The 14,322-nt window shown below is 37.4% G+C and overlaps 1 protein-coding gene across 1 annotated transcript; it reads right to left on the reverse strand.

Moving 5' to 3' along the window:
• Nucleotides 1-1,585: 1,585 nt before the first annotated feature.
• On the reverse strand, nucleotides 1,586-12,085 carry LOC116317780 (tubby-related protein 1-like). The gene is made up of 13 exons (XM_031736652.2): nucleotides 11,962-12,085; nucleotides 9,725-9,857; nucleotides 9,531-9,635; nucleotides 9,251-9,379; nucleotides 6,350-6,469; nucleotides 6,073-6,207; nucleotides 5,916-5,998; nucleotides 5,632-5,796; nucleotides 5,342-5,454; nucleotides 5,130-5,238; nucleotides 4,938-5,036; nucleotides 3,655-3,826; nucleotides 1,586-2,595 (listed from the first exon to the last, which is right to left on the reverse strand). Exons 1-13 carry the CDS (start codon nucleotides 11,974-11,976, stop codon nucleotides 2,462-2,464), a joined length of 1,512 nt encoding a protein of 503 aa, XP_031592512.2. The 5' UTR covers nucleotides 11,977-12,085; the 3' UTR covers nucleotides 1,586-2,461.
• Between the last annotated feature and the right edge of the window lie 2,237 nt (nucleotides 12,086-14,322).

Genomic DNA, 14,322 nt, shown 5'->3' on the forward strand with positions numbered 1-14,322 from the left:
TTTGATTATTCTCAACAGTTTTAAATGCAAATCCTTCTCCTAGACAACTATCATGTGAGGAACACAGTTTTCTTTTTCCCCCTAGAATTTTGTTACTTTAATTTTCCCCTAACAGATGTTGACATTAATGCAGCCAAACCTGCATAACCCACAGAAAGTCATTTAAAACTCCAATTTAAAGTCTAAATGAGGCAGTAAGTCAATTTTGAGTCTGAATTATCCTGTAAAATAAATGGATGAAACAATTTCATTAGAAAAATGTTCAACCTTGAGGTAAATTAAAGGGCTAAGTCCAGATGTAAAGGGTGTAGATAGCTTCTAGAGTTTACTTACAAAATAGAAGACAGCTTCGATAAACGTGGGGCATTTCCAATAAATGAGAATGAGAATCAGAATGAGCATTACAACTGCTTAAATGTTATTGACAGAGAGACACAAAAATGAAAGCTGGGCCTTTACTTGTAATGGAATATTTTACATTATATTAATATTATATTACATAGTATTTTCTTGGCATTTATTGTATAATTACCTCGAGTATATAGCCAATTAGTGAGTGTAATCTGTAACAGTCTTTGTTGTAGTTTTACTTTCACATTTTAGTCTAACTATACAAATAATAACACATTTGTCATGCAATTATACAAATGTACGCTGTAAATGCTCAAATTACACTAAATTCCTGTTTTCAGAAATACAAACTATGAATATTGCTCTCCCTCGTATTATCGCTTATTTACTGGAAAGAGGGTTTAACTAGTAACCATGTGTGTATCACTGTAAATCTTATAAGTTTACACTCACATCTTTCCATCCAGCAACAGCTCCTTCTGTTGGTCAATAACATGGTTGCAACATTTTTAGATCATGAACGTTTATACACCACACACATATAAGAAAGTAGCGTACAGTCATTTTCACACATTGTGTCTGAGAGTACAAATGTATCAGCATGACTATAATAGTGTTGGCAGTTGTTTAACTATTACTCATATTACAGAAAAAAAACAATGGGGTAGGAAGAACTCACCTTACAGCATCTCTCCAGAGGAGCTGCCAGTTTTAGGCTTCATTTAATTTGCGAGTCTGGACAACTGCCTGAGCAGGTTCAGGCAGAATACACACCTCTCACTTACTCTGGAGGCTCTCGGTTCAAACAGGTTTTTCCATGCTGAGTGAAGCTCCTCTCAATGTGCAGGCAACGGAAGAAAATCGTGGGTGTTTGTAAAACTTGTAACTGGAAACTGTAATGTGACTGATTATCTGCCAAGCGCTCTCTCACATGAGAAGATAGAACTATAAAATATATTTTATAAATATCTGTTCTAACAGGGTGGTACAAATGGTGTACAACCCTACAAATGGTGACCCCACGTCACGCAGGTTACCCCTGCGTGATGTGGGGTAACCTGCACGTCACGCAGGAGTATTTCTTGGAGTTGTCATTCTAAGAGTGGTACTGACATCTGCAAACAGTCAGTACCACTCTAAATTTACTATATTATTGTGAATCAGGGCGACAAGAAAAGATAAAAAATGAGCACAACAAAAACATGACAAAAACATACATTTATACAAGCTGACTTCAAAGCAATTTAGTTAACAAGGAAATTTAATTCATTTGAATTATTCCCATAAGCCTGCAGCGAAGGCAATGTTTATGAACATAAAGAAATTAAAAAAGACAACATACAAAAACCTACAGGAGTTCAGATTAGAGCCAGTTATCTAGAAACATATATATTTGGAGAAACGCAACGCACATGGCTAGAAAAAAGATTTTCACACCTATGTGTATATTAATGTACACAGATACACAAAACGGTTTCACAGTCACTAAATAAAATGGAATAAAATCAAAGTGTGTCTTTTGTGCAGATGATTACTGTCACAAAGTATAATTTTGATTTTGCCCTAAAGAGAAATATTTTTTATTGTAATTTGGTGTTTCTGCATTCACAGTCACATTTGACACAAAAATTGGCGCTATACAGCAACACAATACGTCAAAGCACAACAAAGCAAAAAAATAAATTCACGGTTTAACATCCTTTAATGATGTTAGTAGTCTTCAAACACCTTCATAAATGAGGTGTACAATTATCTCCCTGAAACATAACTCTCCAGTCACTGGAGTCCCAATGGTGTGTCTTTCTGTAGTTCCCAGAAGTTCAGATGATTCCAGTGAAATACTGAGAATGAAAAACAGAGGATTCTTCTGCACCATGTCATGCAAGATCAGACGATAACATGACAACGATTTTTTTTCTTACACCTGGGGGCACTCACACGGATAACAGCAGCACAACAGCAGGTATTGTCACATTTGAGGAACCATTGCTGTTATCGACACCTATCACAGGAAGTGTAGGCGAGTCCAAAGACACTGGGTTGATCTGATGTGAATGTGGGTTTGTTGTATGCTGGTTTAAGTGTGAGTCCACAACTGAAGATTTGTGTGTTATTCACAAGCGATTTTGCCATCAAAGCTGGAAAGTGCGATGGCAAAGGCCTGCACAGCGCACAGCGGGTAGTTGTAATCCAGTGTGAAAATGTCATCAGCTATTCGTCCAAACTGCATCACAATGTAGTCCACTGGAAAAAGCAAAAGAATTCATTAATGGAGTAATTATCTTAATAAATAAATAGGAAGGTGGTTCGGTAGGTAGGTACGTAAGTAGGCAGGCAGGGAGTTAAGAAGATGGATCATGGCAATGTGTGCACTTAGAAGTAATAACATATATAGAATATATAAAATATTCAAGCTGAATTCCCATATTCGTTTATTCTGCATAAACTGCTTGGTCAGTCTAAAGACTGTAAAGCAAGTTCAGCATATAAACTTCAAAATTGACTGGGGATTTCAAAACAAACAAACAAACAAAACATTTGGCAAAATAAATAAGAAATTTCAAATATGAAAAACTGCAGTTCTAAATTTCAGAAGAAAGCTTTTTCTTTTAAATTGTGTCTAAGAGTTGTACAAGCAGAAGTAAAATAATCACTGACCAATGTCTGTCTCTATGAGACATTATTTAACTGGCCACTTTATTAGGTACACTTTGCTAGTACCAGGTTAGACCTGCTGTTGGCTTCAAAAGTGCCTAATTCCTTGTGGGGCAGCACAGCAATGCAGTGGTTAACAATACTGCCCCCGGTGCACACCTTAACATGTTCTCGCCAAGCGTGCATGGGTTCAATCCAGTTACTCCAGCACCTTCCCACAGTCCAAACGCATGCATGGGGTTAGGCTAACTGAGATTTTATTTGAGAGATTTTATTTCATATTGACATAACATAATGCAGCTGGCCGCACATCCATGATGCAAATCTTATGTTCCACCACATCCCGAAGGTGCTCTGGTGGATTGAGATCTGGGGACTGTGCAGGCCATTTCAGTACACTGAACTCACTGTATTCTTCAGGGAATAATTTCTCAGGTGATTTAAACTTTGTGGCATGGCACATTATTCTGCTGTTTGCAGGGTATACTGTGGTTATTGGGAGATGAACATTGTCAGCAGTAATACCCAGATACTCATTTAGGTTGTGTAGATCTTTGTGTTGTTTTATGTATTGCCAGTAAACTGCTTTTCATTTCTTTGCCCAACTATATAACATATAGTAGTTGTGGACAAGCTAAAGCCACTCACGATCTTTGTTGTGGACTATCTGGAAGTTCTTGATGGAGGCTTGGGTGACCCTGCCGTTGAAGTTGAGCACATGAGACGCCGTCTCTTCGTTCCACACAGGCGTCTTGTTGTGAAGCTCGATCAGATTTTCCATCCTTCTGTTTTGGAATCTTATCAGCAAGCCATCACATTCCTGCAAAGAATTAACAAAACATAAGTGGTAAACATCAACATCAAAGAGTTCATTCCCACTGGCCTTCTGTTGCTCTTAATGCTATAGACAAGGCTTAACAAGTCATTCATGAATATTCAAATTTGAAAGCAGAAAAATAGTAAAGCACATTATTATTCTAATGATTAAGATGACAAATTACAGTTATTTACTTGCATTCCTGAAAAACAAAACTAATCTTAGTTGTTGGGTGTTATGCTTGACTGCACAAGAGTGCAGAGTTAGAACACGTAGTAAGCTCTCTCTTGTCTGTCTCATTCCTCTTCTCTCCGCATCACACCTCCACTTCTCCAAACTCTCTTCTATCTGCTCCCTCACTACAAATCACAATGTCCTCTGTGAATATCATAGTACACAGACACCTTGAATCCATCTGCACTACCCTCACATAATTCTCTACCACTTCTGCCTTCCTCATGCAATGCCACAGTTCTTCTCTTGGCACCTTATCATATTTAGATCAACAAAAACACAGTAAAACTCCTTCTGGCCTTCTCTTCACTTCTCCATCAACACTCTCAAAGTAAATATTGCATCTGTTGTGCTCTTTCATAATATAAAACCATATTTGCTGCTCAGTTATTATCACCTCTCTACTTAATCTAGCTTGAACAACTCTTTCCCATATCCTCGTGGTATGGTTCATCAGCTTTATTCCTTCTGTAGTTACTGCAGCTTTGCACATCACCATAATTCTTAAAAATCAGTACCAGTACACTTCTCCATTCCTCAGGCCTCCTCTCACTCTCCAGGATTGTGTTAAATGGTCTGGTTACAAACTCCACTATCCTCTCTCCAAAACATCTCCATACCCCTACAGGTATTTCATCAGTAATAAGTCATAACAGTTTACTTTTGGGCTTTTTAAACCAGCAGTAGCTGCCCAAACCAGAGCAAATTTAAAGATTGGGTGACTATAATATCAGATTTCAGGAAGGAGTGAATTTACTTTTCATTTCAAAAACAAAACAAAACTATGACTAGCCAATTCATATTGAATTTTCGTACAGGCCTTTATCTCTTGCCCCTGATGACCTGGTGTTTTATATGATTCTATTTACAATGAATTTACATTTCTTGGTCGGAGTGGTACTCGCTCGTTGTCTTTGTTCATTCCTGGAATAATGACAGTCATCCTTCTGGGTCCTTTGATTCCTAAGACATTGGTTTCCTGTTGTCAGAAATAACCAAAACAAAATCAAATACAGTTCATATTATTCATACAGTGTACTGTAGTTAAACGTTCTGCAGTAAAATGACTTACGTAGATGATGCCTGCTAACTCTTGCCGAGCATTAGACATGTCTGGAAGAGCTTTTTCTGGATTCAGAGCGTTGTCAAATACAGTGAACTTAGTCCCCATTAAATTTGACCTAGGCAATGTATAAAACAGATTCAGTTAAAACACACCCAATTAATACTTTTTATGTGACAGTTTGTTTACCTGCTTTGCAGTTTAAACCAAAATCCTTTTACCTCAGCTTTCCCACAAAATTCTCGCCCCCTCTTGATAAATCTGTGGCATCGATGGAGATGAGGTAATTTGAAGTCGTACTTTTCTTTCTCTTCCGTCCAGCCAGTAGGAACGTCTACAAAGAAAGAAAGAAAGGCGGGATGGGGCGTTGGGCAGGACACAGACAAATGACAACTGTCCATGATAGCAGTAATTAAAATTAATAAATGAAAGAAGAACTACTGAACGTGCTGTTGTACCGTGTTTACAATTTTGGTCTGCATTTTGCAGCTTTTTAAAATATGATACTGACCTTTTTTTCATTGTCTAAATGAAGGTAATACAGAGGGTAGAGGCTCTTATCCATCCCTCTCTGATCCCGAGTCACTCTGCATTTGACAGTCACACCCTGCGGAGCTGGCTCCATCACAAACTTCTCCAAGTTATCAAACTCAATTTCAGGTGAGGGAGAGCGCTCCTGATAAAGAAGAATAGATAAGAACATTTCAAAACATGGTCCACTCTGAATGAAAGTTAAAGTGTAAAATGACATTAAGTGACTAAAATGTTGTGGTTGATTTGTTTGAAGTCCAATACTTTTTTCTTCTTCCCTTTGCCCTTCTTCTTCTTTGTTTTTTCTTCTTTTTCTGATTCAGAATCATCACTTTTGTCTGCCTTTGCTGAAAAAAAACAACAGAGCTGTTATATGCTTGTCTCTGAATACAACAGAGGAAAGCTTTAGTAATAAACTTGCCTTTTTTCTTGGTCTTCTTGTCTTTGTCCTTATCTGCTGATGTTTGAAACATGGATGCAGAGCCGGAGTTGGATTTTTTCTTTGATCTGGTTGACTTTGTTTCTTCTTCACTGTCATCACTTTCTGATTTGGCCGCTGTTCAGTAAACAAGTGTAAAGCATTTGAATTTTTGTCATTTTAAACTTTAAGCAGCAAGATGGATGCTATGTGGTAAAGCATTTGGTAAAGTAAACAAAGATAGAGTTTTACAGTTCGTCAGTTTCAAAAATGCAATCACCTTTCTTTTTGCTTTTTGAGTTTTTGTCTTCATTTATCTGGAACATTGAAGCTGGTTCCTTCTTCTTGTCTTTTTCCTTTGACTTGGATTTTTTTTCTTTTCCATCAGAATCTTTGTCATCTAAGGAAAAATATATATAGTTTAATAAAAATGGTGTCTGTTCTTAAATGTGATAACCTGAAGAATTGGGAGCACACACTGAGAAATGTAACAAAATGTAAATTCCCTTGTAGAGTGTAGAGAGTAAGCTTAGTGAACACTATGGTGTGAGTTCCAAAAAATGCAAACTGTTATCAATAAAGTCAACAAAGATTTATGTGTGAGACAGATGTGTAGCAACAGAACTAACTTGGAGCATGCCATCTTGACTCTGTGTGGATTCAGTTTAAAATCTGCTCTCGCTGCTTCTTCCAGCTGTGTTGCCAGATTCGGACAGCATGCGAATGTGAGAGTGACTAGGGCCCAGCAAATTTAGATGTTTAGCTTCCATTATAGTAGTACCTTTTATTAATTTTCAGAGTTAGGGAAAAGCTGATGAAGCAAACTGGGATGCAGACGACATATTTTAGCCCTCAGTTTGTTTACCTTTAAAGGATCCAAGCTGCTAAAACAAGGAGTGTATAACTGGGAGGACATCAAAGTGAAGTGAAGGATTTGAACAAATTCCTTGTGCAAATCTGTGGAGCAAATTTCTCAGAACCTCGATTACACTCGTAACACTCTCAGTGCGTCCTCTTAAAACGTTTTCCACAATGACGAATTTGTCCCAACATGCCCTCCCGTTTAGACTTACTGACTAATGACTGCTAAAAGTTGTTAGTCCTCCCTGAATGTTTTTGGCAGTGGTGAACTTTGGGGATTAAAAAAACATGGTTAAACATCCGCTAAGGTATGCACTGCTACACTGGTAAAAACCTTTCTAACTCCCTGCCAAGTAAATTACAGAGTAACATTAGCATTCACTTAAGAGTTAAGTTTACAGTTACCTAATATTTACTCTCTTTTAACTCCTGTATCTTGAGGATAATATCTGGCTGTGTTTTTTTTAATCTCCACTATTTCACAAGTTCACTGTTCCTGTTGTTTGTGACTGAGCAAGAGTGCACATTGAGTTTTAGAGCTGTCAAGGAAAGCTGACAACAAGACAACCAGAACAAAACTATTAAAGATGCAAGCAGAAAAAACAAAATGAGGTGAAAGGTGACAAAATGCTTTGGAGAGCATTTTGAGATTGATCACATAAGTAATTATGTGACCAATCTTCTATTATAAATACCGTATCTCATGCAGAGATTTGTTTAAATTGAGGCAATAGTTCATCTCTGCAATCAAAGAATTAGTCATGCTAAAACCAGCTCACTGCAAAATTCTTGACAAACAGGTGAGTTAGAGCGCTTTGAGAATAATTATAGCAACATCATTTCCAAATATCTTATGCTCAGATTTACAGGAAATGAAGGGAACAGAAGCAAAGACTGGTGGGAGAAGGTTATAAGCACCCTGAGTAAAGTATTCATGTTTACACCTTAACATGTTCACAGTGTCAACATGCTCAGGGGTTTCATTCTGTATCATGTTTACCATCTTAGTTTAGCTTGTTCACATTTATTAACAGCAAAAAAGACAAAGTACAGGTAGAATATAGTTAAGTATAGTTAGGAGACATCATGTCAAAAGTCCAGAGATTTTATAAAGCACTACAATGAATAGCTAAAGATTTAGTATTGAAACATATAGAGTATGTCTGTGTAGATTCTCGGTCAATCAGGTCATGGTAATCTTGAATGACTGAAAAGACGGAAACTGGACATCTTTTCAGATTGTATGTTTTTCCTCTCACCTTCTGTAAGAGGCTTCTTCAGTTCTAAAATAACTGAGGAAGCCTACAAGAACAAAAACCTCACATTCTACCATACAACACCAACTATCAGCTCCAACGTAATCTTGTGATCCCTTCCCAGATGTTTCAAGCCCCACTTACACCTGCCTCAAGAAACCACAAAAGCTCTCATGATGATGGGGTGAGACAATGTGTTGCAAGGTTTCACACCTTGACCCTGATGATGGCAATGACCCACGCCTTTTTTCACATCTTGGCTCATGTGATGACTCACGTGATTAACAGTGGGTCAGTGACCATTAGGATCACCTCCAAGAGGACGGCCATCACTGGGGGTTAAATACCTGGGAGTTGTTTGAGAACTGAAGCGTCTTGAAGAGGTAAAACATCGCAATGAACTGAAAAGATGTCAAGCTGCCTTCTGTTCAAGCACTCAATACTACTGCAACAAGTGAAATTTTATATGGTGATGCCACTACATAAAACCACAAAAATGTCAAACTTAAGGTTCACTTGGACACATTATCTGGGAATCCACAGCAGATTAAGTAGTTTGTTCAATCTGGATAAAAGTTGTGGACAGACCTACTGAATGACTCACACTGCAGAAGCCATGCTGTTAGCAGGACTAAAAATATCCACATTCTAGCAACACCTGAAAGTGATGATGGCATGGAACAAAAAAATATCTCTTAGAAAACATGGCTTCAGATCAAAATTTCAGTTCTGTTTGGATTATTTTACTGCAGTTTTCCTATTAATTATTCTGTTTATTTATTTAGAATGTTTTATTCACTTACTTCAAAAACATGCTGGTGTGTAACATCATGCTGCAATAATTAATTACATTTTCCACAGTTAATTACTTAGGGGAAAACCACTTACTTCATTGTTATGTGACAACACGGCCAAGTAAGTAAGTGTTTCCACTAAATGGCTCACACGCCATTACACAATAACATCATCTAATCCTCTTAATTACAATCTGGTCATATAACTTCTGTTTAAAGCACACCATTAACACCCTTTAGACAACAGCTTTCTTCTCCTCATCGTCATACCTTTAGTTTTGGTCTTCTTCTCTCGGGTGGAGCTTGCAGATGGAGAGCTATCCTTGGTTGTTTTTTTCTTAGTTTTCTTTTTCGGAGTATCTTCACCGTCCTCTTCATCGTCATCATCTGAGTCTGAATCTATAGTAATGGAAATCAATGCACTCAATCTACATTGAAATTACATGCCGTATTTTTGTGGGAGTTACTTAAAGTGTCATTGTATAGGAAACACACCCTAGCTTTAACACATCCCAGTGAAAACTTAATATTACAGTCATTGTTGACTTACCTTTTTTCTTTTTTGGAGCACTTTTCGCTTTCTTTTTAGTCTCTCTCTCCTTTTCTGGTTCCTCTTTGTCTTTTTCTAGCTTCTTTTTCTTCACTTTCTTCCCATCTATAATGTTGATAAGGAAAAAGATATGTAACTGCTTTCCTTAGACTACAATAGAGATGAGATAGTAAAAGTTGTTTTTATCTCCTCACTCTGAATGGCAGAACTGTCCTCTTTGGCTACATCTTCATTCTTCTTTGTCTTTGCTTTTTTGGGCTTGGTCTCAATTCCATTCAGCTTGGCTTCTGTTGTACCATTGGCCTCTTCTTTCTTCTTTTTTGGTTTCTATAGATTTTCTTTAAGCACACAAAAAAGATTATTGGCAATACTCATAGAGCACTTACTACAACTGAGCTAAATTAAAATGGTAAGACATAAAATGCAGTGAAAGATTCAGTCAAACTAGCGAGACTGTTATAAGTAACAACTCACCATCACAAATTCAGATGTGAGGAAAGCAGAGGGAAGAAAGACAATAAAAAGATGAACAGAAGTGGTATCATTATTTTTTTCTATTCTAAATGATTCAAATGAAATGAAAGTTGTTTAGTTTGCACTGGTAGCCCCTGTCAAATCTGCCTGATAAGTTTAGCTTTTGATTTGTAAATGGGCATAAAGACCGTTTAAAGGAAGTTAATGAAGAAACAGGGCATGAGGCAATAATGATGTGATGCATGTAAGTCTGTCTTGTCTAGAACTGAACAATCTGTTTCTATTCTTGATGAGACCGTTTCATAACAAACACAAGAAAAGGAGAAACAAACAGGTTTTGCAACAATTTTATGTAACCTGCCAAGGCCTTCAAGCCCTGGAGAAAACACCAACTGCACTGCTTTGTGATGAAGTCACGCCTGCTGCGATTCCCTGATGAAAACGTGAGAGCTAAAATGGGATCGTAAATTACGAGAAAGTATTTTATACTCAATTCTGATTGCAGACACTTTCTTGTCTGTTGAAATATAAAGTACATTTGTTTTGTGCATCTTAAATGCAGTTATTTATAACTCTTCTTTTTTGGCTTAACCTTCTTTATCATCTATAACACAAACTTCTTCATAAAGTGTATACAAGTTTAAGCCAAGTCAAAAGGGGGCTCTTCTCCCTGTAATATAGTCCTTTCTGCAATATCTATTTATTTAAAAAAAAATTAATCTAAGCGATGAGATTAGCTTTGATATTTTTTCAGTAAAATACACACAGCCTACATCAGTGATATTAAATAAAAAGGGTTTTATTTTACCAAACATCTCATACATTTATTGAGTCTGAGGACTAAACTTTTGTGCAAAGTGACAGGAACAATATGTCACCATCTCAAGTCACAGACAACGAGGTCAGCGTGATCGCTACCACCGGAGACGGGAAAAGTAATCCTATTAAATGCAGGCCTATTTGTGTCCACAGGAAATCCGCATCTCAGAGTTATGGCAGCAGATTTGACATTTGCCATATTGTGATGAATTGTTGTATTAAAGTTATCAAATGTCACTGCACACTTTAGCCACATTACCACATTTGTTTATTATATATGTCTATTGGTATAGCACTTATGATTATTGATGCTCATTTTGTAAGTTTAGACTTCACCAACAACAGTCACAAGTGTAGTTAATTTTGGTCAGTTGTACAACTACACAATATGCAACTGTATTGTTCTCAAATACACTGTTACTGAGTCAAATTAACAAATTTTAATGATGGTGCAAGATTTGCCACAAAATCCAGGACAAATAAATAAATAAATAAATATAGAAATAAAAGTTAAAGTAAAGTAAGAATTAAGAAAATGCTTTTGCAGTTGCATTTGGTTCAGACATCCACCACAGCAGCATTCCAGTTGGTTTGAATGTTTGGATTACTGACTGATTTCAATCCCTGAAGCATGCTTACAAATATGTGTCATCTCCACAACAGCCATAAAGTTAAGTGATAAAAGATATGAAGAACACCCATTTGGTAGGTCCATCCAAAGATGATATTCACTTTTAAAGTTAAAGTTGCTTCTTTTGAATAATTCGTGTTTTGTATACTTCCCATCCTGACACAGAGCAGTTATCTGACATGTGGGTCAAGGATTATTCCCTTCATAATGATTTTCCAAACTGCCTTAGATGTAAAGCTTTGGAGTTTAAAGATTTAAAATAACATTAGCTGTTTACATCAAACAGAAATATGAGAAAGTCACCTGTACGACTTTAAACTTTGCAGTACATCGATAAATAACGTCATGTGAAGTGTTAAGTTACTCTTATAAAAGTAACTTGTGTGGTCCACTTCCCAAATATTGGCACATTTCATCCCCGAGGAGCTTAAAGTTCAGAGAAAAATAATCTTATTTAAAATATTTTTTTTGAAGAAAAACTACAAAACCCTAAGTTCAACCTTTTACCTTCTCTGCAGACATGTCGTGGCCTCCAAATTCAGCTCTCCCACCGCTTCTTTTTATGGCTTAGAAAATAAAAAAGCAGACCTCTCAGGGGAGATGATGACAGAGAGAGAAAACCCTGTGCTCACTGCATCTCCATCAGCAGAAAGTTGTTAATAGGATTTATGTGTAAAGCCATCTGCTCTGCAGGAACACGTCAACGGGAGAAACCAAGAAAGGCTCGGGAGGAGGGAGAAGAGTTGTTTGTCACGTGTTTCCACCATTCAGAAAACTACATAAAATTTTTCTTTTCAAGGTTTTCATGCCAGTGGCAGCTTCATAACAGCTTCAGGGCAAGGTGCCCCCAGTGTACTGTGTGTTACACCTACAGTCAGCAGTGTCTTGGCTTGTAATGTTGCAATCTGGATCACAAACTGGAGTGGTCTTCCAACACAGACACAAAGAGGGCCTGCAAAGAGGGTCTAAGCTGGCTTTACTTTCTACCAAGGCTCAGATCCTTCAATGTATGCAGCAGGCTGCTCTATATGTTTTATCAGTCTGTTGTTGCGAGCACCATCTTCTTTGCTGTGGCGTGCTGGGGTGCAGGCATCAAAGCAAACAGACTGAACAAACGCATCAGGAAGGCCGAGTCTGTTGTTGGCATAAAGCTCGTCACCCTGGAGGAGATGATTAGTGACAGTATGCTGGCAATCATGGACAATGAATCCCACCCCCTCCATAACACACTGGACAATCTGAAGAGCAGTTTCTGCAACAGGCTTCTTCAACCTCGCTATCTGAGGGAACATTACAGTAGGTCGTTCCTTCCTGCTGCTATCAGACTCTTTTATTCATCCACTTGGGTCAGATCCACACATGTGGAACACAATTAATCACACCTCAATGCACCCTGTCACTTTTGTACACCACTACATATTTGTACACATACTTGGTCATTTTATCTTTATATGTATATTCATATTTATACCTATATCTCTATATTTATCTATTTATCTTAATATTTATCAGTCATAACTCTGTTTCTACTGTTTGTTGTACATTTGCTGCTATGACAACTCAGTTACCCTCTGGGATTAATAAAGTTTCTCTGATTCGGATTTCGGAACCAATTACTTCTAAATATGTGAAATGTCAACAAAGCTGACAGTTAGCGATGTTTTTATTTTTTAAATTTTTTTGATGAGTTAATTGTTAATCCCAATAAAAATCCAAAAGTCCAAGACCCAAAGATATTATGTTTCATTTCAAGTAAGAATAAGGAAGCTTGAGAAGCATTAAGAAGAATCATTCAGTCCATGACAGTTTTACAAAAACAATTAATAAAGCAGTCAAACTCTTACCCTTGCTAGCCTGCAAATGCAATGGTGGATATATTAGATTAACAGGTCACTGGGCCTAAGTAGGTCCACCCCATAGCAGCACATAAAGCTTTCCCTTCTTACTTATTGGTTTAGCGCTACTTGGCCTGTATCATTGGAAACTGAGTGTGGTAGCGCAGTAATAACCATTCATCATCCATAAACCTGATGGACGGCATGAGGAGAAAAGGAAAAAAAAAGATGAAAAATGCTTGCATGGTAAGCACTATGAAAAGCTCTAAAGTGCTGCATGGAATGTTTACATACTGTACTTGCCATCTGTCCAGGCCTCTTTCATGATGTGTTTGTGGTGAGGCATAAATTGTAAGATATCCAGCAAAAATCGTGTGATTTTATACCTACTTGTACACATATATCAGTATTACCACCAAAATGTACTCATTTATAGACATACAGTTCTTTAGTTGGTGTGTGGTTCTTAGGCAGCGGTGTCTCATTTACTCACAAGCCTCCATATACACAGTGAAGCCCACAGAGTAGTCACATGATACAAGTTGTAAGAGGATTTTCACCTAAGCAACAGGTCCCCCCATGAACTTGCAGGAAAACATGATGCCATGACTGTTCAACTGGGATTACTCTAATCAGCTATTCACCATCTGTGCACATTTTTTTGATTTTTAGTATCAACTCTGTGGAGAAACACGGAAGACGGAAATTAAAAGAGATTCAGAACAAACAAAAATGTGCAGTCTTAACTCAGGTAGGTGTAACCGCACTGTCACACTGCTTTACAAAAAGACTACTGAATCTAGAGATCTGGTTATAACCACAAACCCTATGGTTTCCTTCCTGCTTTCGTTTAAAAATAGAGATTAAAAATTAGTGTCACTATCAAAAACAAAGTGTCATTTCCTCAGCTGACCACCAGATGCTGCTGTACCCCAAGAGACAGAAAACAATGCATGAAGCAGCTGGGAGACACCAGAGGGAACATGGAGAAACTGTAATTTGATTCATCTCGACATATTTTAAAAATGACGGC

This window comes from Oreochromis aureus, linkage group 5, assembly GCF_013358895.1.
Source record: "Oreochromis aureus strain Israel breed Guangdong linkage group 5, ZZ_aureus, whole genome shotgun sequence".
Classification (NCBI taxonomy): Eukaryota; Metazoa; Chordata; class Actinopteri; order Cichliformes; family Cichlidae; genus Oreochromis; species Oreochromis aureus.